General features: G+C 38.8%; 1 protein-coding gene across 1 annotated transcript in view; it reads left to right on the forward strand.

The window, feature by feature from the left end:
* The window catches only part of LOC124788557 (vacuolar protein sorting-associated protein 13B), a 221,355-nt gene that overhangs the window by 34,806 nt on the left and 166,616 nt on the right, over positions 1–19,933 (forward strand). Inside the window, exons 5-7 of the mRNA XM_047255828.1 lie at positions 3,734–3,918; positions 10,727–10,830; positions 11,906–12,167. Of these exons, the coding sequence (XP_047111784.1) occupies positions 3,734–3,918; positions 10,727–10,830; positions 11,906–12,167 (551 nt within the window). The remainder of the gene's footprint in view (positions 1–3,733; positions 3,919–10,726; positions 10,831–11,905; positions 12,168–19,933) is intronic.

Consider the following 19,933-nt stretch of genomic DNA (forward strand, 5'->3'; position numbering starts at 1 on the left):
TTAGTGTCAGCATGGGATAACCACTCACAGATAGCAGCTGGCAATACTAGCAGTGGAGGGCATATATAGCATATCGGGGGATGCAGAAAATGGCACAGTCATTGTCGTAATATGGAAACAGAGTGATTTATATGATATACAAAAGGACATGATCATTGGCTTCTGACCCAAGGGTGGTGGAAGCATTTCTGAAATGACTAAGTTTGTAAACTTTTTGTATGGTACTGTGATTAAAGTATATCAAGCATGGCCAAATGGTACTAGCCAAATCTAGTGCCAAGACAACTGTGGTACACCACAGGCCATAGATCATGGGTGAATGATGACTGTGTACAGGCTAATATGTGAGCAACTGTTGAGTAAGTGACTACCCAGGTGAACCAAAGGTTTCTCCTCAATGACTGTTCACTGAACATTGCTGTGTATGGGTCTCCACAGCAGGTGCCTGGTTCATGAACCCATCTTGACTGCTGTTTACTGATGATGAAGGCCAGAGCCCATCATTACCAAAACTGGATATCCACTGTGTGTCAACAGGTGACCTTTTCAGATTAATCACATTTTATGCTCCATCGGACAGATGATCGCTGACATGTAGAGCGAAAAAGCCTGAAAGCAAACAAGGAGGAAACGTTATGGTGTGTGCAATGTTTCTTGGCGTTCCTGGGCTGATATTTTCATTCTCGAAGGCACCGTAGATCATCACAAATATGCATCTGCTTAGGAGACCGTGTCCATCCCTACATGCAGTTTGTTTTTCCTCAGCACGATGTCTTCTACCAATAGGACAACACAACATGTCACACAGCTCACAGTGAACTTGTGTGATTCAAAGAGCACCAATATGAGTTTACCATACTCCACATTCCAGCAAACTCCTCGGATTTAAACTCAGTCAAGAATCTGTGGGACTATCTCAGTTGGGCTTTTTGCACCATGGATCTTCAACTGAGAAACCTACCACAGCTGGCTACAGCAGTGGAGTCATAATGGCTCCACATCCCTGTTGGTATCTTGCTGGACTTATCACAGTGGTCTGTGCTTCAGAAAGTAGTTATTTAGTCCTTTGACAGGTGGTCACGTTGATCTGGCTGGACAGTATATGTGGCATAATAATGTTTTCAGATTGATCACCAACTTTGTCAGCTAATTTAACATCACTATCATTGTTTTCTGCAGATGAACAAATAGCAGTAATTCCATTATCAGAAATCATTGTCATTTTGCTTCCAGTCATTTACATCATTAACACCTATGTCGAAGCATCCTGGCATCATGGAATGTTTGCAGATGCATTATTGAACTCTGGTGGCTTCTTGCTGGAATATATTCAAATGAATCACCGAACTCTGATGGGTCAACATTTACATCATATCTCTTATTCAATGTACTAACTGCTCCATTGGACTCACCAATTGCCTACCCTAATTTTTCCAGGACTCGATTATTGTTGACTCAGCAGATTGTCCTTTGTAATCAGTTTGAAACAAAAGTCTTCATTTTCTTTTCAGTTATTCATTTAATATGACACTGTTGAAATTCCATCATCAAATTCAGCAGCAATGTTGGACAACTCCCATTATCCACTATATGTAGTGCATACAATTTTTTGTCTCTTGCCACTATCTACCACTGCCTTTCTCTTCTGTGTCAGTTCACAGCCAACAGGAGAAATATGGAACTGTACAATTCTATATTAATAATGAATGGACACCATTTAGTTCCATTATGATGGATGTGGAGAAATTTTGGGCAAAGTTTAAACTGATCGTAAATTGTGCTACAGAATGGTATGTGCCAAGGAAGTATATTAAGGATGCAAAAGACCCACTGTGGTTTAATAATAAAATTCAGAAAATGCTGAGGAAATGGAGATAGTTGCAATCTCAGAAATGTAGACAGCCAGAAGTTATTAGAAATTCACACATCTATAAAAAGGCTGGTTTGTGAAACATACAACTTACACTGTCATACATTAGTGAAAGATCTTGCTGAGAACCCAAGAAAATTCTGGTCCTACATAAATCTGCTAAGAAGGTGAAAGGCTTCTATCCAGCCATTCATTGATCAGTCTAGTGTAGCAATAGAAAACAGCAAACAGAAAGCTGTAATTTTAAATTCCACATTTAAAACATCATTCACACAGAGTGATCATATGGACACCATCATTTGGCCATCACACAGTCTTCTCTGTGGAGGACACAGAAATAGGCATCCCTGGCATTGAGAAGCAACTGCAACAGTTGAAAACAAATAAGTCATTTTTATAGAGAGTACTCTTCAGCATAGATGCCATACTTACCTCACATTTATCACGAATCTCTCACCCAGTATGAAGTCCTAAATGACTAGAAAAAACACTAGTGGATCCCATATATACAAAGAGTAAAAGAACAGACCTGTAAAATTACAGACGAATATCGCTAATGCTAACGTGCTGCAGAATTCTTGAGCATATTCTAATTTTGAGTGTAGTAAATTTTCTTGAGACAGAAAAGCTCCTGTCCACAGATCAGCACAGATGTAGAAAGCATCACTTGGGCAAAATTCAGCTTGTACTCTGCCCACATAATAGCTTGTGAACCATGAGCAACAGGCAGATCCATACTCCTAGATTTCTGGAAAGTATTTGACAAAGTGGCATACTGCAAACAGTTGATGAAGACCTTAGTATATGGAATAGGTTCACAGATATGTGAGTGGCTTGAAGACGTTTTGGGTAATAGAACCCAGTATGTTGTCTTAGTGAGTATTTATCAGAGACAGGTATTCTCGGGAGTGTCCTTGGGAAATGTGATAGGACTGCTCTTGTTCTCTACATGTAAACTATCTGATAGATGGGGTGAGCAACAATCTGTGACTGTTTGTTGATGACACTGTAGCTCGCAGGGAAGTGACTTTAGGAGTATACCAGATGACTTAAGAGAATTTCTGTATGGTGTGATGAATGGCAGCTGCTCTAATATGTAGAAAAATGTAAGTTAATGCAGATGAGTAGGAAAAACACTCCTGTAATGTTCGAATACAGTATTAGTGGTATTATGCATGACACCATCACAACAATGAAATATCTAGACATATGTTGCAAAATGATATGAAATAGGAATGAGCACATGAAGTCAGTTGTAGGGAAGGGACGGTGATTTTGGTTCATTGGGAGAGGTCCAGTAAAGTATAGCTTGTCTATAGGGGAGATCAAGTATAGAACACTTGAGTGACCCATTTATGAGACTTATCAAGTGTCTGGGATCCCCACCATGTCAGATCAAAGGAAGATATTGAAGCATTTCAGAGATGTGCTGCTAGGTTCATTATTGGTGGGTGTGACTATACTTCTGGAGTATGAAATACCGCAATGTACAGTTATGATACTATTAAGAAAGAAAGAAAATCTAAATGAACCAGAGATCTGAATTAATAGAACCAAATAAACAAGTCTCCACTGAATATGCATACAATACAGCAAATCTTTTGTTTCTTAAGATATGCAATCCGTGAACTGTCTGTGTACCGATTTGTTCTGCAACCAATTAAAATACCTCTGAATCAGATAGCTTCGCAAAACCTCATAAATAAATGTATAATATTTAACTTTTTGCATTTTTCTCAGCTGTTTCTTATTTAAGTTTCAGCGTTTGATTAGTATATGGTTTTCTTCTGCTTCATTGTAAGTGTTTGTATTGGGCTTGTGTATTTAGGATTTATACTTCTTATAGCTTCTGCTCTGTTACAGCCAAGAGAACATTTCTGCACCTCCAGGATATGTTCAGAGTATGGTCAATAGGATAGTCAGTAATATTAATGTCCAATGTAACAATTTGATTTTGAAATATGTGGAAGAAGACATTGTTTTGTCAGTAAATGTGAAAACTGTGACTCTTCAGTCTGCGAACAATGAATGGAAGCCATCATTCGCAGGTCAGATATAATGTTAAATATTTTGTTTCGCCTTTAATGCTCTATAAAACTTACAGTTGTTAGTGTTTTTTGAATATTAAGCAGTATTTTGCACTACATCCAAAAACTGAATGTTAATTTTGCCATAGTACTATGACTATTAAACAAAAGGAAATATTTTCTTGCTAGTGTTGAATATAGATATGGGATTTGAATATGAAATTACCATGATTAAGACAAAAGGTCGGGCTATGCTATCAATTAGTGGGTGCTCAGTAGCATATGTTTTGCAAGAAACTGAAGTTTGCATGTGTATCTACGATAACAGTTGTAGTAGTGTGACAAGAAGTGACCTTTGTTTTGCTATGTATTCTGTATTCTTGCTGTCTATTACAATGCATTTGTATCAAACACAGTAGATGGCAATGTGAATTCCAACAAAAAGTAATACAGTAATAAGCCTTCAAAAATAGATTTTAACATTAAAATACTTCTGTGTGGTGGTGGTGGTGGTGGTGGTGGTGGCGGCGGCGGCGGCGGTGGCGGTGGCGGCGGTGGCAGCAGCTGTGGTGGTGGTGGTAGTAGTAGTAGTAGTAGTAGTAGTAGTAGTAGTAGTGGTAGTGGTAGTATTTTCTATCTTTATATATTTGTTTAATGGTAGAGTATTTGTCATATTGATACATTGAAAATAAATAGCTCCAAACATACATACACACAGATTATCTGTGCCTTTATGAGGATAGGACAGCTGGTCCACCATGGCTTTGATGAAGGAATCAGCCAGCATTTGCCTGAAATTATTTAAGAAAACCATAGAAAGCCTAAATCAGGATAGAGCTGCCTCATTCAGTTTGCCCTTATTGTACTACCGTGTTCTTTGACCTACACACCATTTGCACCACATAACTTATTATATAAAACATAGTTTAGCACTTAATGGCTGCACATACTAAGGACACCTACTGTTGACTCTTGGACCATGAACATGCTGATGTGCCTCTTGTACTAACTGCAGACCAGTAAACATGCAACTATGCTTGATGCACGTCTTCATGCTCGTTCCAACTGAAAAACTGAGTCAACATCCCACCCTGATGAGTGAGATGTTGAGCTCAGGAGAATGGCAAAACAATCCTATTATGTGCTATGTATTTTGGCACATGAGTTTCTTGTAAAAGTATTATATTTTTATCGTGTGTTGTAACATGACAGATTGTTGAGGTTATCCCTTTTCCTTATTAACTGCTACTGTGAGTCCTCTGAGTAATCTTTAACTGTGTAATATCCATTATTTATGCAGAATGGTTTAGCTGCCTGTTTAAATAGATGTATTTTAATAATCTTTTTCATCTCCACAGACAATGTATAGTACAATTCTAATCTCTGATATAAAATGCTGTTTTGATTCCCCCCCATACATCTCCAGTAAATGTAAGTCCAAACTGGCTCCTGTTTCAAGATTTTGCAGAGAACTCTTTGTTAAATAGTTAGTAATGTTAATTTACTCATTTGGTGTAGTAAGAATACCCAAGTTTTCAAATAGTTCTTTACACTGAGCCCAATTACTACTTCTAGTTGTTATTCTTATAGCCCTTTTCTGCAATTTAAATTAATTGTGTCCATGTTTTGTGCATTTGACCCCCAGAATAGCAGCCCATAGGAAGAACTGAGTCGGAGTAGTATGTCACCACAAGAAACAGACTGTTACAAACTGATGATAGAAGTGTAAGAGCATAACATACTGATGACATTCCTTTTGCCAGGATGGATGTCTTGCTTTATTAGTTCATTGGCTGCCAGTTCAGAATGTCTACGCTAATTGTGATCAGTTTTCTATCACTTTAAAATGTGTGCCACGTCTGGTATAAATACATGATCGCCAACCCTTTAAGGCGGCGGTGGCGGCGGTAGGAGGAGGAGAAGCAGGATGTGCTGCCCGTTTTACTTGACAATGAGAGAAACTTGGTACAAATTTCAAGATTGTGTAAAATATCTGATTTGCTCTGTAAATTGTTAGGAAGGCCTTTTTCAGGTGCATTGTTTCATCAGTGTTTTTTGTTATAAGTGATCACCCAGCCACACGTCTCTGTGCCATCAAGGTAACGAGCTACAATAATTTCATCCAGTTGCAATAACTCTGAGAGTTGTAAGGTGACCTTGTGTTATCTGTAAAGCAAGAAATGTAAGAAATGATGTGCAAGATTCATCATTTTTATTAGAAAGTGAGAAGTTCAGTATTTATTGAAAATATGTTTTTACTAGCTGTGCACATGCCCCCCTTCCCCCTCCCTCCCCCCCCTCCCCCCCACTCCATCTGCCTCCTACCTCCATGCAGTCACAGCACTAAATTACATGTGGCTGAAGAGGAAAGTTTCTGTACTAGCTGTTGAAAGTAACATACCTGGAGCAGGTGTAACTAAGACATACTACTGAAAACTGCTCATGATGTTTTTCCCTTTAATAAATTTGTCAAGTTTCTTGTTATTAGGTTTTTGTAATATTTGTAACTTTAATGACTGGAAATTCATGAAGCATCAGTTTAAAATCCACGGAGCAGTCATAGTGTTTTACCATTATTCCAATGCTCTCTCTCTCTCTCTCTCTCTCTCTCTCTCTCTCTCTCTCAAATGAATCACTAAGTTAAAAAAAAAAATCAAATTAAATGAAAGCTTGGGGGATTTCTCATTTTTCAATTAAGTGGTAACTTTTACTGGCATTAGTCAATTATTCATTGCTTTATTTCAATTAACATTGTATTCATAGATTTACAGAATCATTAAGAGTCAACTAAAATCATATTTGCAATAAGTTGTATTGTAATATCAATTTAGAACAGCTCCTTTTTCTGTATTTTTATAATACCAAGCTTGTTCTCTTGTTGGAAGCTTGACCTTTTGCTTGTTCTTGTCTTCCACGGTAGATAGTCTTTGACTGTCTATCTGTACTCTTCTCCAAATGTTGACTTTCTCCCTGTCTCATTAATGCATGGAAGTTCATTTATATGACACATATAAAAAAAAATTTAATGCATATTTTGCAGTGTTATATTTATTGATTTTATCTATTTGTTTTAAAACTTATTTTTACACTTTATGTTCTTTTTTCTTACCTAATATTGTGAATTTAAATGCATAAATTCTGTGTACTGTTTACCTCACTGACAGTGAAACTAAACAGTGGAAAGTCCAGGTTGGAATATCCTTTCCATAACTGTAGATGGCAAAACTCACATTTTGATAATGGCTGTTCTGTTTCAAAACATGTTGTCTCTACCAGTCATCCCAGCAGTAGCTGATCAGTTTTCAGCATTTGATAAATACTTGTAGGTGTTTCTCTTGTACTACACACACACACACACACACACACACACACACACACACACACTGCAACGGTATTGTACTCATTATTTATTATATAATGTGTTGTGCTAGGAATAAAGGTTGATGATAGGGAGTATCATTCTGTCAGGATGACATATTAAATGAAAAGTGGTACTACTTTATAAGTCATAAGCAATTTTTTATGTTTTAATATATCTATTACTAGAATGATTGACAGTAAGTTGTCATTGTAATACACACACACATACTGATATTTATTGCAACAAGCAGAAGTCTTCAGGAATTTCCTAGTTGTATTCTCAAAGAAGTGATGATCATCATAGTGGAGGTCATGAGAATTCCTAGGAGCTTGAATGTTAGTCTGCTTTAATGGAGCACACTTATGCAGGAAAACGCTAATTGTTACTTCTTTTCTTGTTCTATTCTTAAAATATGTTCACTGTGTAAAATTGATGCATTACCTTGATTGTTGGAAACAAATGATGATTGTGATTTGTGGTTTATTGCAAGTGATTATGAACTGTTACATGACTACGTTGCTGCACTTTCATTATTGTACAAAATTATCTACATCTACATTGATACTCCGCAAGCCACCCAACGGTGTGTGGCGGAGGGCACTTTACGTGCCACTGTCATTACCTCCCTTTCCTGTTCCAGTCGCGTATGGTTCGCGGGAAGAACGACTGTCTGAAAGCCTCCGTGCGCACTCTAATCTCTCTAATTTTACATTCGTGATCTCCTCGGGAGGTATAAGTAGGGGGAAGCAATATATTCGATACCTCATCCAGAAACGCACCCTCTCGAAACCTGGACAGCAAGCTACACCGCGATGCAGAGCGCCTCTCTTGCAGAGTCTGCCACTTGAGTTTATTAAACATCTCCGTAACGCTATCACGGTTACCAAATAACCCGGTGACGAAACGCGCCGCTCTTCTTTGGATCTTTTCTATCTCCTCCGTCAACCCGACCTGGTACGGATCCCACACTGATGAGCAATACTCAAGTATAGGTCGAACGAGTGTTTTGTAAGCCACCTCCTTTGTTGATGGACTACATTTTCTAAGCACTCTCCCAATGAATCTCAACCTGGTACCCGCCTTACCAACAATTAATTTTATATGATCATTCCACTTCAAATCGTTCCGTACGCATACTCCCAGATATTTTACAGAAGTAACTGCTACCAGTGTTTGTTCCGCTATCATATAATCATACAATAAAGGATCCTTCTTTCTATGTATTCGCAATACATTACATTATGCTTTAACAAGAACAATTATCACTCAATTATCAGTTCCAGAAATGAAATGAGTAGAACAGTGACAATATTCCACAGTAAACATTTCATTCCAGTTGCTTTTTATTGTAATCATTATTGTGTTTACCTGTAGCACAGTTGTTAGATATTAAACTACTAATGAGAGATCGCAGATTACAGTCCCTGGTTCGTCTGTACCAACAGTAAGTGAAGAATGTTAAGCCACTCTTATGATTTAGATTAAAAATTATGCTATAGCTCTTTCTGTAACAGAACAAAAGCGCGCCCGGTTGGCCGTGCGGTCTAATGCATGGCTTTCTGGGCGGGAAGGAGCACCTGGTCCCTGGCACGAATCCACCTCAGTTACACTATGCTGGCGATTGCTGTGCAAACAAGTTCTCCACGTACACGTACACCACCATTACTCTACCACGCAAACATAGGGGTTACACTTGTGTGGTGTGAGATGTTCCCTGAGGGGTCCACCGGGGGCCGAACCGCACAATAACCCTGGGTTCGGTGTGGGGCGGCGGAGGGGTGAAGTGGACTGCGATAGTCATCGTGGGGTTGTGGACCACTGGGGCTGCGGCGGGGACGGAGCCTCTCCGTCGTTTCTAGGTCCCCGGTTAACATACAATACAATACAACAGAACAAAAAAATACAAGTGTATACATGTCCACAAGATCAAGCACTGTGGCATCCAGACAAGCCATTGAGCTTAATCTGCTTTGTTCGATTGTGTATCATAGCTACGTAGAGCTCAAACACTTGAACTGCTTCAGTGGGAAAGCGAATTTTCCAGTGACTACAGTTTTGATGCAAGTGTCGTTACTTATGGTAGAATCAGGGCTGCTGATAGTGAATTGAATTCTTAGGCCGTATTTCCATGTGTATGTTTCACTTTTTCCTTCTTCATTACATTTGTGGATTGCTCCAAAGGTTTTCCCACATGTATATTTTCTTTTATTTTTTTTAAAAAAACTGTACTGTTTTCCTTCTCAGAATTTACCCCGCTCTGCTCTCTGCCTTCCTTCAACATAAATGTCATTATGCCATCTTTTAAAGTATGTTATCTTCTGTGCCCACCTGGCTAGCCGTGCGGTCTAATGTGCTGCTTCCCAAGTATGAAGGCATGCCAGTCCCTGGTACGAATCCGCAAGGCAGATTAGTGTCGAGGTTCAGTGTGCCGGCCAGCCTGTGAATGATTTTTAAGGCGGTTTTCCATCTGCCTCAGCAAATGCGGTCTGGTTCCCTGTCTTCCGTCTCAGTTACACTATGTCGGCGATTGCTGCGCAAACACTGTCTCCACATATGCGTACATCATAATTATTCTACTGTGCAAACATTTGGGGTACACTCGTCTGGTAGAGACACATTTTGGGGGGGGGGGGGGGGGGGGGGAGGTCCACTGGAGGCTGAACCACGCTATAACCCTGGGTTTAGTGTGGGGTGGCGGTGGGGGTGGGTGGACTGCTGTAGCCTGTTGTGGGATTGTGAACCACTGAGGGCTACAGTGGGACGAAGCCTCTCTGTTGTTTATAGATCCCCGGTTCAATACACACAATGTTATCTTCTGGTATCTTGCTCTGGATCATTATGTGATAGAATACAGTGCCTAAATATTTACATTTTGTCTCTTGAGTTGCTATACTGAAAGTGTATGTCTGTTAGTATGACAACATATTGCTTCTAACCTACCTCCATATTTTGTATGCATTCTTAAAACTGTCAGCAGTTATCATTTTCAATTTAAACACCAAACATGTGCAGTGGGGCTCTCTTTGTTGTAGTGCTAGTAGTAGTAGTAGTATGTCTAGTCCAGTAATGAGAGGCAAAACTTGTACTCTCAGTTTTTTTGAACCATGTGTTCCCCTGTTTGGTACAGAAGAACATTCAGTAGGACATTGCAGGCTCTCCCATTGCCTTTATATATGTCTTTTTAAGGTTATGTCTGATGATTGTGCAATGTTGATAATGATAAATCACATGCTGTTCCACTTATGTTCTGAAGCCAGATGTGAACACACAATTTCTCCTCTTATAAAGAGATGCCAGATAGTATCACTATTATGAGTATTCCTTGTGGTTTCAGTTATCACTGTAGATCCCTTTCAACATCCATGACACTTATCGACATACAAGGGAATAGAAATATGGCCGCATTGGAATACAAGAAAGTGTTAATTGTGTAGTGAACCATTTCATTTGTTGCTTTATTTGTTCCAGATGTTTCATCTGTGGATGTTACACTCAGGAAAGTAGTTTCTCTGACTGACCTTACAATATGCCTTGATAAGAGAAATGCTTCAGGGAAGATTGAAATGTACCAGGTAATGACATTACTATATTATACTATACTATTCTATACTGTTATTACTATTCTTTATGAAACAACCTTGTAAATGATTTAATATTTGTTAGTATAAAATATGTGGAACTCTTAACTTCAGTGCTAGAAACAATGTAACTTCACAACAGAAAAGTAATTGTTGTGTATTGTATTGTTTTAATTACTATAGGAAAGTTTCATGGTAAAGAAATGGTTCCTGGTAGAACTGACAGGCAAATGATTCCCAACAAAAAATGCTGCCAAAGTGTAACTGTACATAAAGCTACAAAATACACACGTAGATAGAGTAGAAGGCACACAAATGTGTTGAACAGACATATGCAACATGCATATTGGACATTGTAGTATATCTGAATGTATATTTTACATATTTTAAAACATATATTAATGAAAAACAAGTAACTTCAAATGGTGTGAATGAACCTGTCAGAGCTTTTTTTCCTCCTAGTATTTTATGTAAGGTTTTTGATTTTAAAAGCATGAGTCTCAATAAAACATGTTGCAGTGCCATGAATAGCTGATCTTTCATGTCTCAGTCCTATCCAAGCCCTCATCTTCAGTTCCACATCTAAATTGTGTTATACGGGACTAATAGAAAATTCAGTCTCCTCCACCCATTCTCTGCAGTGGAAATATTTGTCTGCCATCCATGCTGATGACCAAAACTGACCAAATGTCCATATCAGAACTTACCTTATCCAACTAACAACTCCATTCTAATTTTGAGCCTTGCTCAAGTACCAGTTATTGTCATTCACAAATTTCTCATATCTAACCCCACCCCCCTGCCCACACACGCATGCACAATGTAAAAAGCTTCAGTCTCTTGCATTGCAACAGAATGAACTATTTCATGTTTTAAAAGCCAGAAATTCAATTTTCTATTTTTTCTTCTTCTGTGAGTTGTGCTGTATTTGTTCCATCTTCAGCAACTAGTAGATAAATGTTGGTTTTCTGTCCCAAATAATGTTAAAATTATATTTTGTTGACAATAATTCAGATTTGTTTGTATTAACTAAGTAATAACTTATGTGTGTATTATTGATAATGTTCAGGAGCCTCTGCTGTATCGATGTTCCCTGGATATTCGACTGCTTTGCAGTTATCTGTCACCTAAATCAAAACGAGCCAAGGTGACACGAATTGATGTGCATTGTGGCCGCATGGATTTCAGTTTGACAGAACAACAAGTGCCAATGTTGATGCGTTTAGTGCTATTACTTCGTGCACTTCATAGTAGAGAGTTGCAGAGAAGCATGCGCAAGGACAGCAGTACTGGAAGTCATCCGATTGTTGAGGACACAGATCAGGATCTAGGTTAGTAGTAAATTCAATGTTTCAATATCATTTATAATATATGAAACAGGGAAAAATGATATGAATAATACTTAGTTGGGTTAAACAAGTAACATTACCAATACTGTGGCAGCATTCACTGAGCTGACAAAAGTATGGGATAACGATACGCACATATACAGATGGTGGTAGTATTGCATGGACAGGGTATAAAAGGCTAATGCATTGGCAGAACTGTTATTTGTACTCAGGTGTTTCATCTGAAAAGGTCTTCAATGTGATTATGTTTGCACGATGGGAATTAACAGACTTTGAATGGGGAATGGTTGTGGGAGCTAGACGCATGGGGCATTCCATTTTGGAAAATGTTAAGGAATTCAGTAGTCTGTGATCCACAGTGTCAAGAGTGTGCTGAGAATATCAAATTTCTGGCATTACATCACATCATGAACAATGCAGTGGCTGACGGCCTTGACAGTGTGTTGCGAAATGTGGCATTAATGAGCTGTGACAGCAGACAACCATCACAAGTGCCTTTGCTAACAGTATGACATCACCTGCAGCATCTCTACTGGACTCGTGACCATATCATTTGGACCCTAGACAACTGGAAAACCATGGCCTGGTCAGATGAGTCCCGTTATCAGTTGGTAAGAGCTGATGGTAGGGTTTGAGTGTGGTGCAAATCGCGAAGCTGTGGACTCAAGTTGTCAACAAGGCACTGTGCAAGCTGTTGGTGGCTCCATGATGGTGTGGGCTGTGTTTACATGGAGCAGACTGGGTCCTCTGGATGTCTGGCTACTTAGGAACCATTTGTAGCCATCCCTATACAACATGTTCCCAAACAGTGATGGAATTTTTGTGGATGACAATGTACCATATCATTGTGCCACAAGTGTTTGTGATTGGTTTAAAGAACCTTCTGGACACTTTGAGCTTTGGCTTGGCCACCCAGATTGGCAGACATGAATCCTATCGAACACTTATGGGACATAAATGAGAGGTCAGTTCATGCACAAAATCCTGCACTAGCAACACTTTCACAATTGTGGACAGCTATAGCAGCAGCATGGCTCAGTATTTTTGTGGGGGACCTCCAACAACTTGTTGAATCCATGCCAGGTTGAGTTGCTGCACTACACCGGGCAAAAGGAGGTCCGACATGATATTAGGAGGTATCCCACGACTTTTGTCACCTCGCTGTACCACTGTACAGTTTACAAGTAGTCTCACAGTAAAGAAAAGTTAATAGAAGCCAAACAGAGAAAGGAGAAGGAATAAAATGTCATGTTGGTGATAAGTATCAAGAGTGAAATGAATAAGGCAGCTCTTAAGAGATGTTTGAATGTTCTATTCTGAGTGAAGAATAATAGGTCTCAGAGGAAGATAGTCTCATTAAACCTCTTCATTAAACAAATTAATTGCTGAAATATTAAATGATGTAAATATCAGTAAGGGAAATGGAATGTTAGGAAACACTTTGTGTTACATTGTTGTGTCACTCTGCTTCACATCTTTACATGACAGTGTGTTTATTGTTACATTTACTCTTCTTAGATTATGGTTCACATTTGGAAAACTGCACTAGAGTACTAGAAGAAACACAGTTTTATCTCCAGGCAGAATTTTGTTCCAAGCTATATGTTTGTCCTACATAAGAGAAGTAGTCATGAAATTTAAATGATCAGTTCAAAAAAGTTTATTTGCAAGTTCATCTTCAATTCTGGTACATGTTGAAATCCAGGGAGCAAAACAAAGTAGCACAGCCTTTTTACAAAAGTATAGATTGACTGTGCTGCTTTGTTCAAGGTCTTCTAAAGATGTGCCATGGTACTGTGATGTGAGGATTTCAGTTGGTGCCAGAACTGCAGACATGTACCTGGAAATAAAGCAAAAATTAATTGAAACTTCCTGGCAGATTAAAACTGTGTGCCCAACCGAGACTCCAAAAATTAATTGCTTAACACTGTTTTTTAAGTGGTAATTTAATCTTTATGATTACCTATCTTATGTATCTGTGTATGGTATCACACTTTTTTTTAGCAATTTGATAGTAGTAGTAGTAGTAGTAGTAGTAGTAGTAGTAATAATAATAATAATAATAATAATAATAATGAACCATGGACCTTGCCGTTGGTGGGGAGGCTTGCGTGCCTCAGTGATACAGATGGCCGTACCGTAGGTGCAACCACAACGGAGGGGTATCAGTTGAGAGGCCAGACAAACATGTGGTTCCTGAAGAGGGGCAGCAGCCTTTTCAGTAGTTGCAGGGGCAACAGTCTGGATGATTGACTGATCTGGCCTTGTAACATTAACCAAAACGGCCTTGCTGTGCTGGTACTGCGAACGGCTGAAAGCAAGGGGAAACTACAGCCGTAATTTTTCCCGAGGACATGCAGCTTTACTGTATGACTAAATAATGATGGCGTCCTCTTGGGTAAAATATTCCGGAGGTAAAATAGCCCCCCATTCAGATCTCCGGGCGGGGACTACTCAAGAGGGCGTCGTTATCAGGAGAAAGAAAACTGGCATTCTACGGATCGGAGCGTGGAATGTCAGATCCCTTAATCGGGCAGGTAGGTTAGAAAATTTAAAAAGGGAAATGGATAGGTTAAAGTTAGATATAGTGGGAATTAGTGAAGTTCGGTGGCAGGAGGAGCAAGACTTTTGGTCAGGTGATTACAGGGTTATAAATACAAAATCAAATAGGGGTAATGCAGGAGTAGGTTTAATAATGAATAAAAAAAATAGGAGTGCGGGTTAGCTACTACAAACAGCATAGTGAACGCATTATTGTGGCCATGATAGACACAAAGCCCATGCCTACTACAGTAGTACAAGTTTATATGCCAACTAGCTCTGCAGATGATGAAGAAATTGATGAAATGTATGACGAGATAAAAGAAATTATTCAGGTAGTGAAGGGAGAGGAAAATTTAATAGTCATGGGTGACGAATTCGTCAGTAGGAAAAGGGAGAGAAGGAAACATAGTAGGTGAATATGGATTGGGGGGAAGAAATGAAAGAGGAAGCCGCCTTGTAGAATTTTGCACAGAGCATAACTTAATCATAGCTAACACTTGGTTCAAGAATCATGAAAGAAGGTTGCATACCTGGAAGAATCCTGGAGATACTAAAAGGTATCAGATAGATTATATAATGGTAAGACAGAGATTTAGGAACCAGATTTTAAATTGTAAGACATTTCCAGGGGCAGATGTGGATTCTGACCACAATCTATTGGTTATGAACTGCAGATTGAAACTGAAGAAACTCCAAAAAGGTGGGAATTTAAGGAGATGGGACCTGGATAAACTGAAAGAACCAGAGGTTGTACAGAGTTTCAGGGAGAGCATAAGGGAACAATTGACAGGAATGGGGGAAAGAAATACAGTAGAAGAAGAATGGGTAGCTCTGAGGGATGAAGTAGTGAAGGTAGCAGAGGATCAAGTAGGTAAAAAGACGAGGGCTAATAGAAATCCATGGGTAGCAGAAGAAATATTGAATTTAATTGATGAAAGGAGAAAATATAAAAATGCAGTAAATGAAGCAGGCAAAAAGGAATACAAACGTCTCAAAAATGAGATCGACAGGAAGTGCAAAATGGCTAAGCAGGGATGGCTAGAGGACAAATGTGAGGATGTAGAGGCTTGTCTCACTAGGGGTAAGATAGATACTGCCTACAGGAAAATTAAAGAGACCTTTGGAGAGAAGAGAACCACTTGTATGAATATCAAGAGCTCAGATGGCAACCCAGTTCTAAGCAAAGAAGGGAAGGCAGAAAGGTGGAAAAAAGGAGTATATAGAGGGTTTATACAAGGGCGATGTACTTGAGGACAATATTATGGAAATGGAAGAGGATGTAGATGAAGATGAAATGGGAGATAAGATACTGCGTGAAGAGTTTGACAGAGCACTGAAAGACCTGAGTCGAAACAAGGCCCCGGGAGTAGACAACATTCCATTAGAACTACTGATGGCCTTGGGAGAGTCAGTCATGACAAAACTATACCATCTGGTGAGCAAGATGTATGAGACAGGCGAAATACCCACAGACTTCAAGAAGAATATAATAATTCCCATCCCAAAGAAAGCAGGCGTTGACAGATGTGAAAATTACCGAACTATCAGTTTAATAAGTCACAGCTGTAAAATACTAACGCGAATTCTTTACAGACGAATGGAAAAACTGGTAGAAGCAGACCTCGGGGAAGATCAGTTTGGATTCCGTAGAAATGTTGGAACACGTTAGGCAATACTAACCTTACAACTTATCTTAGAAGAAAGATTAAGAAAAGGCAAACCTACGTTTCTAGCATTTGTAGACTTAGAGAAAGCTTTTGACAACGTTAACTGGAATACTCTCTTTCAAATTCTGAAGGTGGCAGGGGTGAAATACAGGGAGCGAAAGGCTATTTACAATTTGTACAGAAACCAGATGGCAGTTATAAGAGTCGAGGGGCATGAAAGGGAAGCAGTGGTTGGGAAAGGAGTGAGACAGGGTTGTAGCCTCTCCCCGATGTTATTCAATCTGTATATTGAGCAAGCAGTAAAGGAAACAAAAGAAAAGTTTTGAGTAGGTATTAAAATCCATGGAGAAGAAATAAAAACTTTGAGGTTCGCCGATGACATTGTAATTCTGTCAGAGACAGCAAAGGACCTGGTAGAGCAGTTGAATGGAATGGACAGTGTATTGAAAGGAGGATATAAGATGAACATCAACAAAAGCAAAACGAGGATAATGGAATGTAGTCAAATTAAATCGGGTGATGCTGAAGGGATTAGATTAGGAAATGAGACACTTAAAGTAGTAAAGGAGTTTTGCTATTTAGGGAGTAAAATAACTGATGATGGTCGAAGTAGAGAGGATATAAAATGTAGACTGGCAATGGCAAGGAAATCGTTTCTGAAGAAGAGAAATTTGTTAACATCGAGTATAGATTTAAGTGTCAGGAAGTCGTTTCTGAAAGTATTTGTATGGAGTGTAGCCATTTATGGAAGTGAAACATGGACGATAACCAGTTTGGACAAGAAGAGAATAGAAGCTTTCGAAATGTGGTGCTACAGAAGAATGCTGAAGATAAGGTGGGTAGATCACGCGACTAATGAGGAGGTATTGAATAGGATTGGGGAGAAGAGAAGTTTGTGGCACAACTTGACTAGAAGAAGGGATCGGTTGGTAGGACATGTTTTGAGGCATCAAGGGATCATAAATTTAGCATTGGAGGGCAACGTGGAGGGTAAAAATCGTAGAGGGAGACCAAGAGATCAATACACTAAGCAGATTCAGAAGGATGTAGGTTGCAGTAGGTACTGGGAGATGAAGAAGCTTGCACGGGATAGAGTAGCATGGAGAGCTGCATCAAACCAGTCTCAGGACTGAAGACCACAACAACAACAACAACAACAACAACAACAATAATAATAATAGTATGGGCATCCTTTACACCAAATTTTATGACATTTCTTATTATTATTTTAAATCTGTGAAGAATGGTGTACTTAGAGGTGTTTTATGATTTAATGGTACCCCATGAATATGCCATGAGTATAAGAGTGAGCAACTTACTTAGTTACTTTATTGGATAGATAAAAAATCTATTCACTAAGTGACAGCTCCATCTTCAGACAGAAGGGTTGACAAGGAAGGACGAAGGATGAAGGTAAAGGACTTAAGAGGTCTAGCAAAAGGGTTAGATTTCAGGAAAGTCACTCAGAACCATAGGTCAGAGGAGACTTACCATACGGGATGAGAAGGAAAGACTGGCTGCGAAAGCTTGCCAACTACAGCAGTCTTTTATGTGTATGTTCTGCTGCCACTTGGTGAGTAGATTTTTTATCTATCCAATTAAATAATTTTGTCAGTAATTTATTGTTTTCATTATTACTTATTTACTTTCATATACCATGGATTGTGTTCTCTGTATCTCAACATAATGTGATTTATGTCAAAACTGATTGACAAAAATAATATACTTCTGCAAGGAAATATGGCTCTGTGCTGGTTTGAATGAATGGTTACAAGGTTACAAATCACTATGTGTGTGTCCCCTCCTAATACACACAAATAAAATGGAGTAGAAGGATTTGCCAAGTAAAGAACTTTCAATTTCTTTTAAACTTGTTCTTATTGTCCATCAGCATTTTAAAATCCCAAGGGAGTGGCTGTACATATTTATTTGACTGTTTCTGGTTAAGTATCACACTAAGCCATGAATAATGAAGGTCAGTTTTATTACTGGTGTTATATTTATAACACTTGTGGTTTCATTCCTGTATGGTTATTAAGAAGTGACTTCATAAGGGACTACTGTACTGAAGGTCAGTTTTATTACTGGTGTTATATTTATAACACTTGTGGTTTCATTCCTGTATGGTTATTAAGAAGTGACGTCATAAGGGACTACTGTACTGCGAAACTGTTGTTAATGATGGATAGTTATCTATAGGAGGCTGAGGATGAATGGTATATAAAAATTTTTGTTACGTGTTATTATGAAGTAAGTATCTCATGTCTAAGAATAAAAATTCCCCACATTAATCCATTCTACATTCATGAATGGAAATATGGAAAGCAAACTAATTTTCCCTCATTTGGATCAAGAAAATTGTTAATAACATGTAGAGCAGGAGTTGCCTAAATGATGATGATGATGATGATGATTGTATTAAGGATGAATGTGCCTTTCTTCTCGTTCCTTGAAATTTGGGAAACGGGAGGGAGGTACTAGCAGAAATGACTCTTTGTGGATGGATTGTGAGTTCTGCCTGAATAGTTCACTTGGTAAGAGTAATGCCTGCAAAAGTCCAGGCTCTGGCTTTGAGTCCCAGTTCAGCACTCAGTTTTAATCTCTCACAAAGTTTTTTTTAAAAAAAAAAAAAAAAAAAAGTATGATGTGTATATGTAGACTGAAGCAACAAATGAAAGTTTGTACCAAGGACAAAATTCGAACCCAGGTCTTTTTCACATGTGCTAATCATTATGCCACCCTGTCACAGTGGCATTATACAACTGCACCATCTACCCTAGCATGCCTTCTTCCTCAGTCCAAATTCCCATTCATGACTTTGCTCACTTGGTATGCCCCATTAACTTGAACATCGTGGTGCATGGAAATTTGGATTGAGGAGATAGCCATGCTGGGGTAGTTCGCATGGTTGTACAAAGCCACTGTGCCAGGGTGACATAGTTGTTAGCCCATCTGCCAAATGAGCAAGAGACCCAGGCTAGAATCCCCACCTTGGTACAAATTTTCATTTGCGCTTCAGTCTGCATGTGTTCATCATAAATGTTTGATACTTGAAAGGGACTGTGGAACCATATACTTTCACCACTGTGTTCCACTTGATATCATTTAACTTTCTTCCAAACTCTACTATGCTGCTAGATGAAATTTGAAAAATGAGAATTTAAAAATAGAAGAGAGATTGTAAGCAGGTCAGTGTTCAGTGGAAAGCCATAAATGAGCCAAAAAAGGTGAACACTTAGTAGAGTCCAATTGTAAAGAGGAATAATCAAATAAATGAAATGAGTAGGTAAGGCAAGGTAAACAAACAATAAAAGAAAGAAGAATAACAAGAGTGAAAAAAATTACTGTATATTGAGGCGAGATTGGTGGTGAAATGGAAGCTCATATTCTGAGGAACGAGTGTTGAGGAAGGGGAGTCCAAGTGGTATATGTGCTAAACAGGCACGTGGCTCACAACTGTTGTGTTGAAGGGTGTTCACTCTACTTATTATTCTCTACATACTGTCTTGATTAGCTTTAACTGCTGCTAACTTCCAG

This window comes from Schistocerca piceifrons, chromosome 3 (genome assembly GCF_021461385.2).
Source record: "Schistocerca piceifrons isolate TAMUIC-IGC-003096 chromosome 3, iqSchPice1.1, whole genome shotgun sequence".
NCBI lineage: Eukaryota > Metazoa > Arthropoda > Insecta > Orthoptera > Acrididae > Schistocerca > Schistocerca piceifrons.